At 40.5% G+C, this 16,995-nt stretch overlaps 1 protein-coding gene across 2 annotated transcripts in view; it reads left to right on the top strand.

The window, feature by feature from the left end:
- The first annotated feature begins 2,613 nt into the window (after window positions 1-2,613).
- Window positions 2,614-16,995, top strand: part of snx16 (sorting nexin 16) — a 70,559-nt gene continuing 56,177 nt past the window's right edge. Inside the window, exons 1-5 of one of the 2 annotated variants that reach the window (XM_054765346.1) lie at window positions 2,614-2,938; window positions 4,546-5,095; window positions 6,464-6,550; window positions 14,720-14,868; window positions 14,962-15,031. In XM_054765346.1, coding sequence (XP_054621321.1) covers window positions 4,679-5,095; window positions 6,464-6,550; window positions 14,720-14,868; window positions 14,962-15,031 — 723 coding nt within the window. In that variant the 5' untranslated portion in view covers window positions 2,614-2,938; window positions 4,546-4,678. The remainder of the gene's footprint in view (window positions 2,939-4,545; window positions 5,096-6,463; window positions 6,551-14,719; window positions 14,869-14,961; window positions 15,032-16,995) is intronic. The other variant, XM_054765347.1, reaches the window with a different exon arrangement.

The following is a 16,995-nucleotide window of genomic DNA, read 5'->3' as shown; positions in this document are numbered from 1 at the left end:
AAAAAAAATACATTACAAACACAGTTGGACTCGCAGTGTATTAACAACATGACAACACACATCAAATTGTACGCTAACTGTAGAATGAACGCAAACCGAGGCAAAATTTGGGCGTACATTTTTGATGTTGACTAAGAAAAACAAGCTAACCCTGGCGGACGCTAACTGAGGTACCACCGTATGTAATATAGCGCAAATAATGTTTATTTTAACATTTTTAACGCACTGTATGATAGATGTGCCTATCATGTGATAATACGTCTGAGGTACCTTCTTACACGCAAGTTTAAATGGTTGTGTACTTTCAAGATGTATTCTTATATTATACAAAAGGCTTTCTGTCTACTCAGTAAGAGAAGCAGCTATGGGCTGTCCTAGAAACGCTGGGTGACGTCATCGGCTAATTTGCATATTATTCGCATATGCTGTTGGAACATACTGTAGGAAATAAGCAGAACCCCATAGGAGAGACAAAAAAGTGACTTAAAACACCTTAATTATGTTTAGAAGTATAAATAAAGTGGATGACTTCATCATCATTAAACCTTTAAGCGCCAACGTTGCAAAATGAAGTAACATTGCTGAAGCCATAGAGACAAGTATGGTGCCTCATATAGTTGCTATTTTACACCAGGAGATGGCGGACATCTCTAACTTTACTCTGAGCAACATTTGTGGGCGTGTTTCTATGCAAAGTTTCGGAGTTTAATGAGTTTGAACCCCGTGTGCTGGCGGCAGCGAGTCCGCTCGCCACGACGGTCCACAAGCAGCACATTTTTCCGGAGCCGATGCTTTGCTTCATGGATGCATGCAGCTTCCATGCAGCCGACAGTGCACTGGTGGCTTGTGACTGCTTTGGGGGCGTGGCGGACATCTCAGGAGCACCCACTGCTGAGAACACAAACTGCAGATCAATATTTCAGTCCCCAAATACCAGAAATCACTCCAATGACGCCAGAAAAAGTACCGAGATTTGCCTTACATGTGTTGCTCTTTTAGATACTTAGAGCTCAACACCTCATGGTGACGGAGGTGCGGCGCTACAACCACTGCAGATGAAATCTTGTCCGTCATACGCCGTTAGGTTTTCCCATTCAAAGCATGCAGCAAAGTGTCACTTGTTTGTTCTGTTTTCTGCCAGCGTTCCTTGCTACTGAAACGCTAAATAGGCGTCGCCATTGATGCGGAGCAAGCGTGAGTGGTGATTCGTTTTTATTTACATGGAAAAAATAGCTCAACATACGGCGTTTGAAAGGTTCAAATCACAAAAAATGTAATTAGTGTTTGATGTGTAGTAGTAGTTTTATAGAATTCGATTTTCGACAAGAATTATTGCCAAAAATATGCCTTGATTTGTGTTCGTTCTCCATCATATGGTCCAGTTTCTATGAGGTATTTCATGATTATTTTCCTTTCACTGTTATTGTCCTCCACCCAACCCCTCTCTTCTTCATTAAAAAATAAATGTCCGCCCTCTTCCTCGATATTTCTGCCATGCCTGTACTGTTTAATTCCCGTATAGTATGACTTTCATTTCCCTTTTGCTATTACTAATTTTGATCTTTATCTCCTCAGTGGTGGGAGCTTGTTTGGCTCACCCATTCACACTTTCATTCCCTTTCACTCCCACATGAGCAGGAACCCAAATAAACGTAACCTCCATCCCCTTCTGAGTTATTATATTATGTTTATGGAGAACTGCATGTCGTAGATCTTTCCTGTGTTGTCGTTCCTTTCAAGATCTAATCAAACCTATGTCTAATGTTTTCAGAGGCATCCTATTTGCCCCCCTAGTTCAAGGCTGCTAAGCCTGGGATGCCCAAAGTGCGGCCCGCGGGCCATTTGTAGACCGCAGCAGCAAGAACGCAGCAGAAATAAAAAAAAAAACAGCTCTAATTTTACAAGAATAAAGTCAAACTACTAAGGGCGAGAAAAAAAGTTGTAACTGTAAGGAAAAATAGTGCCATTTTAGTACCATAGAGTTGAAAAATTAAAGAGAAAAATAATTATAAAAAAAAAAAAAAGTCCAAATATTATGATGAACAGGCAACACAAAATAAAGTTGTCATTTTTGGAAAATTAGGTTGGGGAAAAAAGTTATAATATGGGGATAAAGTCATAATATTTTGAAAAGAAAAGAGTCAAATTGCATGTTGAGTACAATAAATTTGTACATGTTGGCAGGTCTGCAGTAACAATGGAAGTACTCCCTGCCTCTCACGCCCCCGTGATACAACCGTTCCCTTTTATTGCATATAATTGTTTGAGAAAAATAGTCAATAGTACAAAATAACTAAACAATTGGCTCTCATTCCAAAGCCTTCCTGTGTCCAATAACTTATTCCATAAACAATATTACAATATATATATACAATATATTTGAACAACACAACAAAAAGCACAGATATTTGTGAAATAAATATATAAGACCAAAAAAATTATTGCTATCGCCACACGATATCAATCCCATACCAACACCACCCTGGTATCGATAACATCGGTATTTACATGGATTCAACCACCCTCTACAAAGCTCTCATAACATTTGTTACTCTTTTGTGCATTTCCCTATGACATTGGTAATATATTGTGGTCAATTTAGTATTGTGTCAAAGTGAACCCCCAGAAACCTGTACCTATGTGTTGTACATACTGCTATTCAGTATTTTATGGTTGGAAAGTCACTGCGCCTTTGCCCCCTGTCGGCCACCGTAGTTTGCCACTGAGAAGTCAAAAGCAATTTAGGTCGTGTGTTTCCAGCGCCCTCTGGTGGTGTGTGTTCATACTGCTGCTGTGATGGACTGCTCTTCTAGCATGCTAACATGGGCACAGCTAATGACTTGGTGAAATGGGACAAACAGCAACAAGACAATCGCACGTAGGACTGTATTTGTATAATTACGTGTTCGTCTTGAAGGGGAATGACACTGAACTTACGGTAAGTCGCAAGTGAGTGTGTGTCATTTTATTTTTTCATTGTGTGTCCACATTTGGCTAGCTTACTCGCTATCCTGGTAATGTGACCTAAACATCCTCAATGCAAACAGTATAAATAGTTTTTTCCTCATTGGCCTTGAGTATATAACGTTACACGACTCCCAAGCTGTCATCATTTAAGATGAACTATATTATGGACACTAGTGGCACTTGCTAGCTTGCATGCAGCGTTATCAGCGTCCATGAGTTGCACTCAAGAATGAACAGAAGCCAGCAAGTAACTAAGAAGGCATTACATTATGTTGTTATTTGGGGGTGTAATCATATGCCGTCATTAGATACACATCATCCATACTCATGCTAAGTGCTACTCATCCAAAATAGTCGTCATGGAGGCGTCTTCATCCAAGCTGTTATTAAGGTGTCCTATCTTCTTTTTTTCATATTTTTCGTCATGTTAACTTTAACTGTCTCTTCGAAATGCCGCGTGTCTCAATTCGCGCACTTCCCTACTTACACGTAGCATTGTGAGTGTATAAGTGCGTTCACGCTGAGAAGTCCAGTATGCCACAATGTAGTGCGCTGTCAGTACCCGGATGTTGCACTCACCACGCCCAAATGGTGAGTGCGAAGTGATGGACACTTGTTATCGTCAATCACCGCTACGAGCGGAAGGGGTGGGACTAACTCGAGTGGTTGCAATTCACAATTTAAAAGGAGAGAAGAGGCCGATACATATTGCAGGCGTCATATTTGGGAAGTGTGCAACGACGGTAATGGATTTGGGACGGCACTGCACTGTCAAAAATCACCCTAAGTACGCCATGTTTCAATTCCTGTCCTGGTATACGTATAGACTAGTGATGTGTCGGTCGTGAACGAATCGGGTCTCAGAGACGGCTCGTGTCGTTGGGATTGGGAGCCGATTCGTTTTTTTCCTCGTCTTTTTTTCCTGTTAAAGGCAAATGTCATCGGTCAAGATGTGTGACCGCGTCTCCGTGCCCACACTGAGCAGGGCGGGGAGGCGGGGTTGAACTGTAGTGCTCTTAAAGCCGATTCGTTCGTGAGAAATTCACATGAAGAGATTTGACCTAATTTGTCCATTGAGATGGGTCTTTTTTGTATATTATAATATAACATTATATTATAATATTTTTTTGTAGCTGTTCATTGATGTTTAAATAAATCAATTTAAATAATAAACATTTGATATCATGTATTTTTTTTTACATTAGTAATTCATTTCACACAATACATGTCATTCGGTAATAAATTAATTTAAGACGACAAAAAAAAATCTGAGGAGCCACGTGGGAGGCGAAAGAGCTGGTTCTTTTTAGTGAGCCGAGCCTAAAAAAACGCCGAAATTTCCATCACTGGTGGAGGATGTGCTTAAAGAATGATTCATTGACTTCATTAAAAAAGAAAAAAAAGATTCCAAATGGTCAAGTTTTTACTTATCGCTCCTACCACTTGAATTATGATTCACAACAATAATTGATGACAACTGAAATGTGACCTTGGGTTATGTCATCTGTATTTAAAGGAACCTTGAAGGGATGGTGATGGATGATGTATGTAAGAAGTGTTTTGTGACTTTGTGTCCAGGGTGTTGAGCATCTTCACCAGCCCAGCTCAGATTTGAAGGATTGGTGACCGGCTCCTGCGTCAGTCAGCACCGCAGAAGCAAGCCACCGAATTCCACGGCGGTGGCGGGTCAGGAGTAGATAATATCAAAAGGATGGCATCGCCCTTTGTGCCTGTCCCTGTGCCCTTCGACAGAGCCTCATCAAGCGGTAGCAAGAAGCTGCGACGGCCACAGCGGGCTTCCTCGCTGGGAAGCGTCTCCAGCAGCTCGGCGTCCTTATCCCCAATAACCAGTTCCACCGTGGACGAGCATGGAAGAAGATGTGGAAGTTCCCCACGCCAGTCCCGTGGCATGGACAGAGGCGGCCGGAGCCAGACGCCACCGCCTCTCCGGAGCCCGGTGTTGCAGACGAGGGTGAATGGGACTCTTGAGCGCTCCTTGGAGTTTCCAAGTTGCCCTCGCTCTGTGTCGGATCCTGTAGGGAGCCAACAGGGAGGAGGAGGAGCGGAGAGGCCAATCACCCCAACAGTGCTCGGCTACGAGGTCATGGAGGAGAGGGCAAAGTTCACGGTACACAACCAGCGCATTAGTCACTTACTTTTAATAAACCTGGTACTGTATATCAGTGTTTTCCTGCCGCATCCTCAAAAAGGTCATGTATCGATGGCGTGAAGTAAAGGACGCGTCTTTATTTGGAATTTGCGTGTCTAATTTGTTGCGTCGGGGAAACACTGAATTATATACGATAATTTCGCTTGCATGGATTATCCCCAGGTACTCAATCCTTTCCATAATCTAATGACATTTTGTGAGGTGAGGTTATTGGTCAGTTGGTTTGAGTCTGAGTGTTCGTACTGTGGAACCTCGGAGGTAAAACAGTTTCAAGAAGGTAGACAGCCGACCGTGGGAATGAATGAAGGAGAATTAATGGTATGCCAAGGTCAAACCGTCATAACACATAAAGACGTTATTAAGATGTTATTTTAAGTCGTAATACTATAAGAAACAAACAAAACAATGAACAAAGTTGTAATTTGGATTAATTTGATACAATTCTTATTAATTAGTAATAAAATTTGGTTGAGGAAAAAGTTACGTTACGTGAATAAAGTCCAAATATGACGGGAATAAAGTCATAATTCGGACAAGAACATTAACAAGAAGACAGTTGAAGTAGTTGGAAAATTTAAAACAGCAAACGAGTGGAAATGGGGGGGGACTGCCGTAATTTCTAAGAATAAAGTCAAAATATTAAGAGGAAAAAAATGTTTATTCTAATGAGAAAAAAACTTGTGCAAGAATAAACTCATATTATGAAGAAAAATAATTTTAGTAGCATGGAATTGAAATATTAAAGAAAAATATGTTATTTTTTTTAAAATTGTAATATTAGAAACAAGCAAAACAAATAATTATGGGAAAAGTTGGCATATTTGGGGAAAAAAAAGGGGAAAAAAGAGCAAAGGCCGAAGTTCATACTAATAATGGGCTTTTTACCTGCAGTATATCACAAAATTTAGATGCAGTTTTTTCTTGAAATATATATACAACTTCTTAGCATATCTACATGCGTTGCTCTACAAAATAGCAAAGTGGCCCTTGCATCATTTCATTTTTCACTCTGTGGCCCTCGCTGGACACCTCTGCTTTAGTGCTTCCTTCAGACAGTCAAGACTGGTCTTGGGATAAATGCAAAAAAACACCAAAGAAGAAGTAAAACATCCAGAATAACCCGCATGCTTGCTAAACTTGAGGTTCATTGAGGTTTTGTACAGTACACGGTCATCAAGAGCGCCTTCATGCATGACGATGGTTCAAACTCTGAAATTTTGTGTGACTTTGACCCCCATAAAGGGAAATCTGATTCAACATGTCTCCATATTTGTCATGTAATGTAATGTATTATCACAACCTATTCTACTGTCATGTGTGCTGCAGGTTTATAAGATCCTGGTCAGAAAAACTACAGATGAGAGCTGGGTCGTTTTCAGGAGGTACACAGACTTCTCCAGACTCAACGACAAGGTGCGTTATCGTTGCACGTTTGCTCAAGCTTGGATGAACATTCTGTACAGTAATGGCCATGTGGAGATCAAGTTGGTCGTCTGGTATCCTCTAATGGCTTAGACTTGAATCGGACCATTGTTTTTCCAGCCTGCGCGCCTTTTGTTTTGGGTAGCGCAGTGTAAGTGATTACAAAGAAGTCCACTCTTTCCAAACGGTCCAAGCGCCCCAAATGAACTGGGGAGCAGGTCTCTCATGTAGCTAGAGGAAGGATAGTTTGGTCACGATTAAGAGACTGAAACAAAGAGAATTCATACAATTTTTCCACACATGTAGTCGCAATGTGCTGGATAACTGTAAATACCCTATACAGTGTTCCCTTGCTACATCGCGGTTCACCTTTCAGACTCTCCCTTTTGCTGAATTTTTTAACAGCGTATGAACACGCATATGTACGTGCGTAATTAGAGGGAACTATTGTCTATCGGTGCTCTGTTGCATGTGTCTGTTACTGTATTTATTACTGCTACCAGTAGAGGCTGCTGTATACTCATGTGAGAGTTGAAGACGTGTCCAGACTGTCCAGTTCTTCTCAGTAAATGTAGAGCCACAACAGTCCTGATTGGCTAAGGGATAACCCGTCCATTGTGTTCTGCGTTCTTATTGGCCGTAGACCATTGTCAATCAATCTCCGTGCAGGACTGCCTGTTTCCTGTTGTGCTAGCGGTCATACATGCTGAATGAAGGCAGAGGTTACGTGGCCGTAGGGCGCCTGGAATACTGTAAATGAATCTTATTGGAGGACGATGAGGAGGAAGGTGTTTTTAACAAGGATACAAAAACGCTACAGCCTAAGGGCGCCAGGACAAGCCACGATCAGAGGAGTGAAATATGCGTAAGTCACTTAATTTCTTGTGTCCAATCTCGGAAGTTGATTGTTTAAATTCAAACGAAATTTGAACATTGAGAGTGTTAAAACAAGAGAGAAATGTAATCAAATGCTAATGCCTGTCTCAGAAAAGTGTATGGTGAGGGACTGTACAGCCTTAAAACATGTATAATAATTGTACAAAAATATAGTTGGCTACTTTGCAGAGTTCACTTATTACGGGCTATTTTAGGAACCTATCCCCCGCGATAAACGAGGGAACACTGTATTATAGACTCGTTGGACAAATGCAACTTTTCTTCTGATGAAGCTTCATGCTTTGATGATGTTTTCTGTTGTTATTTGTCCTCACCCGGGTGTCACAGCATGCCTCGCGGGTTGTCAATGCGGTTAGTTTTGCATGTGTGTAAGCGTTATTTTGATATCTGCGTAGTTCGTGTGGTGCATTCGCCTTGTGTGTTCCATTTGTGTTGACTTCCTGTTTCGGTATTGTTAGCACAACCAGTTAGATAGGCATCTGTGTTGATGTCTGCACTTTGTTAAAGCTTAAGACACGCAACTCCAGGTCGTCACAATATACTAAAAAACACTTTCTCCAGCTCCTATGAAGTGACCCGCTGAAAATGGATATATATTTTGGGATGTATGTCTTCATCAGTGTGTACAGAGCCCAGTACATTGTACATTCATGTTCTTAAGATGAATGGAAAAAAGGAGTGTTCTCGGAAGAGGGAAAGACTGCATATTTTTTTCGAAGTGCCTCCCTGGAGGTGTCGTACGAGTACGTCAGTCCAGGGGGTTTCAAGGTCTAACATGGTGGGCCTTCCTCCAAATCACCAAACAGCTACAACATTTTGCCCGAACCTGACACCAGCAAAACGTACGAAAGACACACAGACGCACAACCTAAAAAACCTGCAACCTTGCAACCTAAAAATAACGTAGGCGCCCGTACAGTGTGTTTGACATGACAAAGAACCTCTGCGGCCAGTCTACCACTCAAAAATCAGCACATTAAGCTCGTCACATGCACCGTAGGCCCCCATATGACCGGTTGTGACCTAGGTTTTATTGAAACACCCTTAACTCTTTCAAATACCAAAGACGTTTTTAGAATCCCAAACGCCCAATCCCAACAACATATTTATATGTCTTTTATGGGTTTGTTTTTTTTTGCGCAAGAGGTAAAAAGAAGTGATGATGCAACTCTCCACTAATGCATTAACATTTTAGAGCACTTTTAAGGCATAAAAATGGCCACAAAGTGGCAGAGGTGCATTTGATCAGATTTTTGGCAGGGATTATTTCAATGGAACAATCACACACGACAGGAAGGAGGAAGTGAGAGAGTGCGGAGGAGTGTAGCGTGCCGAAGGTTTAGCATAGTAGGGAAATTTTAACGCATGCGCACGCACACACGCGTTTGTTGTTTGTAAATAAATTGTTTTGATGTAAAACAACCCTTTTTTGTGTTGTTTATGTTGGCATAGTTGTTTAGATATCTCAGCTGTCGCAAAAGCAAAAAATATTTGTGTCAAAGTGAAAGTTATGCTTGAAGTGTATCTTTTCACAAAAAGCAGGTTTTCTCCCTTTTCTATTCAGAATATTTTCCTGAAACGTACCTATGTTCTACTGCTGATTACTAAAGAACGGAACTTTTTGGTGAAAGACGGGAGTAACACAACACAACACAACACAGCACAACAAGTGGAACACACAGTGTGTAAGTGCACCACACAGACTATGTGGGTATTGAAATAAACGCTTACACACTAATATACATGCACAATTTTATACAAAATTCTAAGACGCAGAGCATGCTGGGTAACATCTTGTTGGGGAAGTGTGGGCATAGGCCTTCCACCCAACATTTGAAAATTCTTACTGTAGCATATAATGCAGTAGATCAGAGGTTGTCAAGATATTTCTTCAAATTTCAATGCTTTTCTTATCAGTAAATACTGTTTCCTTTCAATGTAGTCAGTTTGCGTCTAGCCGCTTCACACTTTGAAACCCCTGCTTTAGTTAAAACACATTTACGGCAGCCCTCATTTTTTTTGACTGGGCTGTCTTGCTTAAAGGTGAACTTTGTCACCTGGTAATTGTAATTCAATAGCCTCCTCATGCTGTGTTGGCCAGCGCCAGTTCATCATGGCTGCCGTCTTAAGTCAATGCACATTGCTTGGATATGCCTTGCGTATGAAAACAAGTAGATGCCATCGAAGCACCTACTGTGATGTCAGCAAAAAAAAAAAAAAGTGACAGCTCCAAAGTTGTGGTAACTTGAAGAAAACTTCTTTTGTATTCTGTATGTATCTGGTTTGCAAGTAAAGGACCAATCACTGTGTTTATGTAGGACAGACATATAGCATGCAAACGGGCAATTACGTATAGCAGCACAATAAACGGTGGATTAAATAAACTAGGCTTAAAATCAGGTCATCACAGGAAAAGAATCAAAGTTTACCTTGCTGCATAAATCAGGGAGTGCTACAAAGCTGTGCAGGGTCAAGGGCGAGCTGAAGCCTGTCTCAGTTGACTTTGGGGAGAGGCGGGGTGCACCTTGGACTGGTCGACGGTCAATTAAAGGGCACAAACCTTTCACACTCACATTCATACCTATGGGCAATTACAGGCCGTCCACATGTTACGACGTTTCTTGGTTGCGAAACATCTCGTAAATTATTAAAGGTGTCCCTCTTCGTCTCTTTCACCACCGGCTAGCAGATGTTACCAATTGTGGTTTAAAAGAACAGACTGAACAAATAAATGTATATATTGTCTAATAAATGTCTAAATGTATTACATTTTGGTCACTATGAACAAGTGGATTGTTGTGCGCAGCGTTCACTTTAAACTGACTTGCTTTTAAGCATTACCGGAGCGCAAATGATTTCACATGGCAACATGGAAACGAACGCCTACATGCAGTGTTAACTTTTCCAAACTCAGAAATAAAAACACAGCAGCAGTGGTGGCAGCTCCAATATGTAGCGTTACCTTTTTGGTAGTGGTCTAAGGCATTGCGAGCATGGCGCTGATGCTCCGCGGCCTTGTGTGTGGTGAAGCTAGTCATTAGCCGGCTAGTAGCTAGCTGTTGTGGTGTGGCGAAATGTCAATGGGGCCAGAAACATAGTATTTAATGATAATTACAGCTGCAACAATTGATTAATCAATGGTTAATTGATTCCCCAATTAATCGACAACCATTTTGGTAATTGATTAATACTTTTTAAAATTTAAATATGTAAATATCCTCTGTCAGTGTTTTATCCTCTGTGTCTGTCAAGCTGCACTCTGCCTGCACAACACCTGCCACAACACAAAGCTCACTGCTTGCTTCTTTTTCCTGTTGTTGTGTTCCTCATGAAAGAGAAACTTCAAAGTGGTGTGCTATTACTAAAGCAGCGTCCTATCACATTGCGAAAGATACGGTCCCTGTTGCAACAGTGGAAAAAAACAGCTTTAAAAACCTGCTGAAAGCAATGGACTCGGGATGTCCAAGCACGACGAGCTCTACCACAAATGTACAAGGAAGTCAGTTGCTAAGCTTGATGCATCTGACAGATTGGTGTTCCTGGCACAAAATAAGGACATGCTTGTGTCTTCTAAAAATGTTTACCTAAAATACTAATGTTCAATTAATGAAAGTGGACAACTGATAATCGCACGCATTTTAATAACACTCATTTTATGTGTGTCCTGATGAAAAACAGCGGTTTTGTCCCATGTGAACTATAGCTTAGTTACAATTGGTGGGAGTTTTTCTGTCAGATTGAAGTTTCAGCAGTTTCCTGCGCAATAACTCTCTCATCTGCTGTGCATATCCTGCTAGCATTGTTAAATCGCTAAAGACCACCATATTTGTTTCCCCCCGGACCCCTGTGAAGTTGAGCTTGTGCAGAGCATCTCATTTAACCAAGTGACAGTTATGCAGTACATTAGGAAGACGTTTTAAGAGGTCATTTAATTTCAAATTCGTTTTCATTGAGGCGATGGCTCAGTGCCATAAATGGAGGCCATTTCTCCCTTGGCTGAGGGAAAAGATAACATGCAGCTTGCCTATATAATTAACTTTACTATTTGTTGTAAGACACTATAACAGCGACTGACACAAGTGGTGATGGCACATCGCATGAATGGACAACAGAGCTGAAGCTGGAACATCAAGGTAGAAATTGCAATAATGGGCAGCAGTAAGAGCCTCCTTGTCACTTATTTGATCATTGCTGGAAAAGAAATAGAAGAGGAGCAACCAACCTTTTGAAGTTTGTTTACCTCTTGACCACGACCAGCTGCTCAGCTATTAGCTGTGGTTTGGTATGTTGCTAAAGTACCCTGAATATTTCACTTGACACGTCTTGTCTGTGTTAAAATATCCATGTGTTTTTACTTTGTGTTAGAACATCTTTATTTTGACATAATGATTACAGATTTGGAAAGCTTTAGTCATTGACTTTAACATGTGGTATGAGTTGGTTTGTCACTTCTGACATAATTTACAAAGCGAATACCCAGAGCTGATTGTGAGTTGACGAAGAGGTGAAAATTGCTTTTGCGGTGTACTACATTATCACATGAAGTATGACAGTATACTTGGCAATTTATAAAGCCTGCTTGAAGGGCTTCACTCTGAGGAATGGGTTGACCCTGAAGGTTTTTAAGTCACTTTACCGGTACTAACTAATCAGCCCAACAACTATCATACATGTTTGCCTTAACCTTGGTGCTTTGTTCTGTAAAAAGCTACATGGTGATGGACGTGCAAGTGAGAAGCAATGCAGATGACCCACCCCGCAAGCGAAAGCAACTTACTTTACTTGCATTTATAAAGTAAAAACTATCCGCAATGCAAAAAAAGTGTGGCCATGGTCGTTTTCACACACACATCCAACCAAGTGCCAGTAAATCATGGCACTACCTCCGCCTCTGGGAAGTGTGCCCATAACTCACACAGTGCACTTATTTCAAGCAACCTGGAAAAATATCTTGGAAAGTGAACCTTTTGCTCTTTTTTTTTTTTTTTTTTTTTTAGCTTGTGAAATTTTTGAAACACAAATGAGTCATAAATAAAGTTTACAGTTTATGGAGCAGCATTGTTTCTGCTCTTGCTGTGAACAAATTAGGCTGGATGTTATACTACATGGTTCGCGTAACACAAGTCACATCTGGGTTTCTCCCAGAAACGCATGAAATCAGATATGCTGAAATCGAAATCGGCATCAGGCCTCTGTCAAATGTGAATCATGTTGTAATTAGGAATTGCGTAACTACAGGACAGTTCGCATATATTGGCATTGCAAGCCTTACGCCACTGAAATATATGCATCGACCCAAACAACACACACCACAAACATAGCCTATAGCAAATTGACGCAAATTTTCATGGGGTTATGTGAATAAAAAATTAAGAACTCGTGTCTGAAAGCCTAATACTCAAAAGTTACGCAGTGCGCTTGAACGCCTCATGAACAATGCCTGACAGTGCAGAAGAACGCAGACAGACACAAGGTTGTTCATTGTGCGTTTTATGAACAAATGGGTTAAGTTTGACAATTAGTTTGTGCATTAAGAGTGTTTAGTCTTGAAGATGTATTTTATATTGTGTGGTAAATGAGAGCTTACAGGCAATGAGCCTGTGATTTCTGTAGGGTCGACTTCGGTTAATTTGAGCATATATTGTTAAAAATAAGCATCACATGACTGTACTTGTATTCATCAAAGAGTATGATGCTAAAAATGCATGTCTTTCAAATCCCTGATATAATATGATGCAACATTGACTTGTTTGATACCTATGTGACATACCTCTGACATGCATTATATGATGCTCGGTGGTTTTTGCAGGCAGGAAAGTAATTCGTAAATTTAGTGCGCCACAAAAAAGACACGCCTGAAGTCACTGTAAGGAGAGAAGACCGGAGAGACCACTGGTATGTTAGCGCTATTGTTGCTTCAAGATACAACTGGTGTGAGTAGTAATATGATGCTATCTCTCTTTGATTCAGAGGTTATCAACCTAACCTGACAAGCGCCTGTAAATAGTTGAAGGACTATTTACTCTATTATAGACTCTAGTACATGTGCAGTTAAAAAATAAGACATGGGATTTTTTTTTAGGAATAATTAAGGCCAGATTTAATATTTCAATAAAATAATATAACTAAATAATGACAAAAAATAACAATTCTATAATAATGAATTAAATGTATAAAATAGGTGGTTTTATTGTGTGCTTATAGACACTGGTTTGTTTTTTAAGTGTACAGGAATAGGGCTTACATTGCTTCAGGTCAAATGTTTGAAGGGGTACGGGACTGTGGAAAAGTTTGGGAAGCCCTGGTCTACAGCATTACCGGTCCATATGGTGTAAATATGGTGGTACATTAGAACAGTGGTTCTCAATTATTTTCTGTCATGCCCTCACTGGGGGACAGAAATGTTTTCAGGCTGCTCAGATGTGGAATACCATTGATACCAAATACCATTTATCTGTGCTGTACAGACTGAGCTCGAAACCGAAACCAGCGAAATGCAACAAAATGGAGAGCAGTGAAGCATACAAGCGTATTCAAGAGTCAAATTGCTTGCTAAGTACAAGAAATTCATACATGTTGGCAGGTCTGCAATCAAAGTGAAAGTCCTCCCTGTCAACGCGTCCCCCCCAGGATATTTTATTATTTATTATTATTACTATTTGAGAAGCACTGCATTACAATATGAAAACTGACAATGCTGGCTCGTAGAGCATGTCCAGGTTACCTGCATTTGGTAAAAATGTCATCTGTAGTTTTTATTATTTATTGGTTACTTCTGTGTTGTTGCTGTCAGATGTTGATACTTGTGTAATTGTTTTCATGCGTTTTGGCCGTGTGCGCATGTGGGTTGTTTCATTGTTGTTTTTATTTAGGCGTTTATTTGCACGATCCAGACTTTGGGGGATGATGACAGTAATTTCTTGTGCAAATAAAAACAAAACATGTTTTTAAATGTCATCTTTGTAATGCGAAGCTGCTGCTCTTAAAATGTGCGAGTTGACACAAACCACACACCCGCTGTAAATTTAAAGAACACTCTTGGTCAATCAAAACTGCAGCAAAAGCAAAGAAGATTAGAAGAAAAAGGATAAGGCAATGAATTGGGGAATGGTTACTCCAGGCCAACATGAAATGTTTTATGATGTATTTATTGTTTCCTTCTGTGTAATTGTTTGTTCATTTCTTGTGTGCAGGTGGGTCGTTTCAGTGGTTGTCAATGTATGAGTACATATCTCATGTATGCGTATGTTTGTGTGTGGCCAGTTAAAGGAGATGTTTCCTGGATTTCGGCTTTCACTGCCTCCAAAACGGTGGTTTAAAGACAACTATGACAGCGACTTCCTGGAAGACAGACAGTTGGGACTGCAGGCCTTTTTGCAAAACCTAGTTGCACACAAAGACATTGCCAACTGGTATGTGACATCAAACATTTCTTGCCTCTTCATCAGGTCTAAACAGTGGCTTGCAAAATAACTTCCCCACATATCAATCTCTTTGTTTGACAGCCAGGCAGTGAGAGAGTTTTTATGTCTGGATGAGCCGCCAGGGCCCTTCGACAGTTTGGAGGAAAGCAGGGTAAGTGTGTGTGTGCCTGCAGATGTTTCTGTGTTTCTGTGGTTTTGCGGTATTGTTTTTTCATCTACTTAGTGAAAAGATCTATGAAAATGGGTGCTAACTTTTATTCAGAGAGGTATTGTGTTGCTTGTGTTGCAAGAGGGACGTAAAAAATATTTTTTTTCTTAATATAAATAGAATTGTTGGGCAAAATTTTGATGCAGCGACATAATCTAAGCTTTTTTTAGTGTCAAATAGACATGTTTATGGGTGTTTCAATTCCGTAAGTCTCGCCAATACTGGGGATTTACTAACCTTTAGTAATTCATGTCGTCATCAGAATTATATTTGTTTTCAACCTCTTTTTTTTTTTCCTTAGTCATGCAGTACAAGTATGCCTAATTGTGCCAGTACTGATTTACTTTTCAACAGCTGAATCTGGAATAGTCTTCCTATATTGTGATTCCTACTGATTGTGTTGTACCTGTACCGTGTTCACTCGCTACATTGCAGTTCACCTTTCCCAGACTCGCGTTTTTGCGGATTTAAATTTTTTTTTTAAGTGTGTTCTGCGTCCTTGTGGTGTATTAGAACGATTGATCGGTGCTTTGTTGTGTCTGTTATTGTATTTACTACTGCTACCAATAGAGGGTGTTGTATACTCATGTGAGAGTTGAAGACGTGTGCAGCTGGAGGAAAGATGTCGTCCCTCCACCTCTCTCAGTATGTGTTTATGTGCCGGTACAGCCACAACAGTCCTGATTGGCTAAGGGAGAACCCGCGTATTATGTTCTGCTGCATCTTGATTGGCTGTAGACGATTGTTTTTTTTGTTGTTTTTTTTGTCCTGTCCAGCCGTTAGGGCAGATGGTAATGTTTATCTAAATGCCCTTACGTGCTCAACAGATTTGCTCTGCCAGGGAAAAATGTGAAATACTCCTCCCCTGTTATATAGAATTTATTTGACCTTATTCGATGTTTGTTGTTATGCAAATGTGGATCGGCCGGGCCGGAGCAGGAGGGGATAGAGAAGAAGAGGAAAAAAAAACAAGGGGAAGTGCGGGGACATGAGGAGGACAACATAGTAGAACAACAGCAACAACAACAATTACGACAACAATAACAAAACAACAGAAACAAACAGGACTACATCAATGGCAGTAAATGTCTGTGATGGCCATAGAGACCATGATGGAGAGGACAACATAATATCAACAACCACAGTAATAATACTGCATCGAAGCAGTCATACATATTAGTAGTAATAGTAGTAGTGAAATTGTTAAACATGCTAGTGAACAGAATGACAATAACCGTAATGCACACAAATGTAATAGGCTGTAGACTATTGTCAATCATCTCCTTGGTGCCGTTTCCTGTTGTCAGTGGTCGCTAGCAAACTAGCCAACTGTGTGAGCTGCTTGCTAACCTCCAATAAACACTAGAAGCTAACCGGCTTTAGGGCGCCATTAACCATTTTAACAAGGATACAAAAACGCTGCAGCTGAACGGCACCAGGAAGAGGCGCGGTCAGAGGAGTGAAATACGCGTCACATAATCATTTCTTGTGTCCAACCTAGTAGGTTGATCATCAAAATTCAAATGAAATTTGAACTTTGAGAGTGTTTTAAAAGAGAGAAATATGAGAAAATGAAGTGTCTAGAGTGTATGGTGAGGGATTGTACAGCCTTAAAATATATATAATAATTGTAAAAAAAATTAGGTTGGCTTCTTCGCGGATTCCACTTTATAGGGGATAGGGGACCCAAAGTGTAAACCAAAAGTCATCTAAATATACACACTCACAAAGAGTGAGCAAGTACCATCTTCTCAATGACTCAAACATTGAAATCCTCTGCCTCTCTGGAAGTTTGATTCATGAATTCTCACCTTCAGCAGCTCTATCTGTACCCGGCTATAAAATGTATCAAAGAAAAAGTTTGTTGTGAAAAAGGTGATAATTATGGTTGGCCTGAATAGAAACTG

This window comes from Dunckerocampus dactyliophorus, chromosome 21 (assembly GCF_027744805.1).
Source record: "Dunckerocampus dactyliophorus isolate RoL2022-P2 chromosome 21, RoL_Ddac_1.1, whole genome shotgun sequence".
NCBI classification, from domain to species: Eukaryota; Metazoa; Chordata; class Actinopteri; order Syngnathiformes; family Syngnathidae; genus Dunckerocampus; species Dunckerocampus dactyliophorus.
This window is presented reverse-complemented; position numbering and strand designations above follow the sequence as displayed.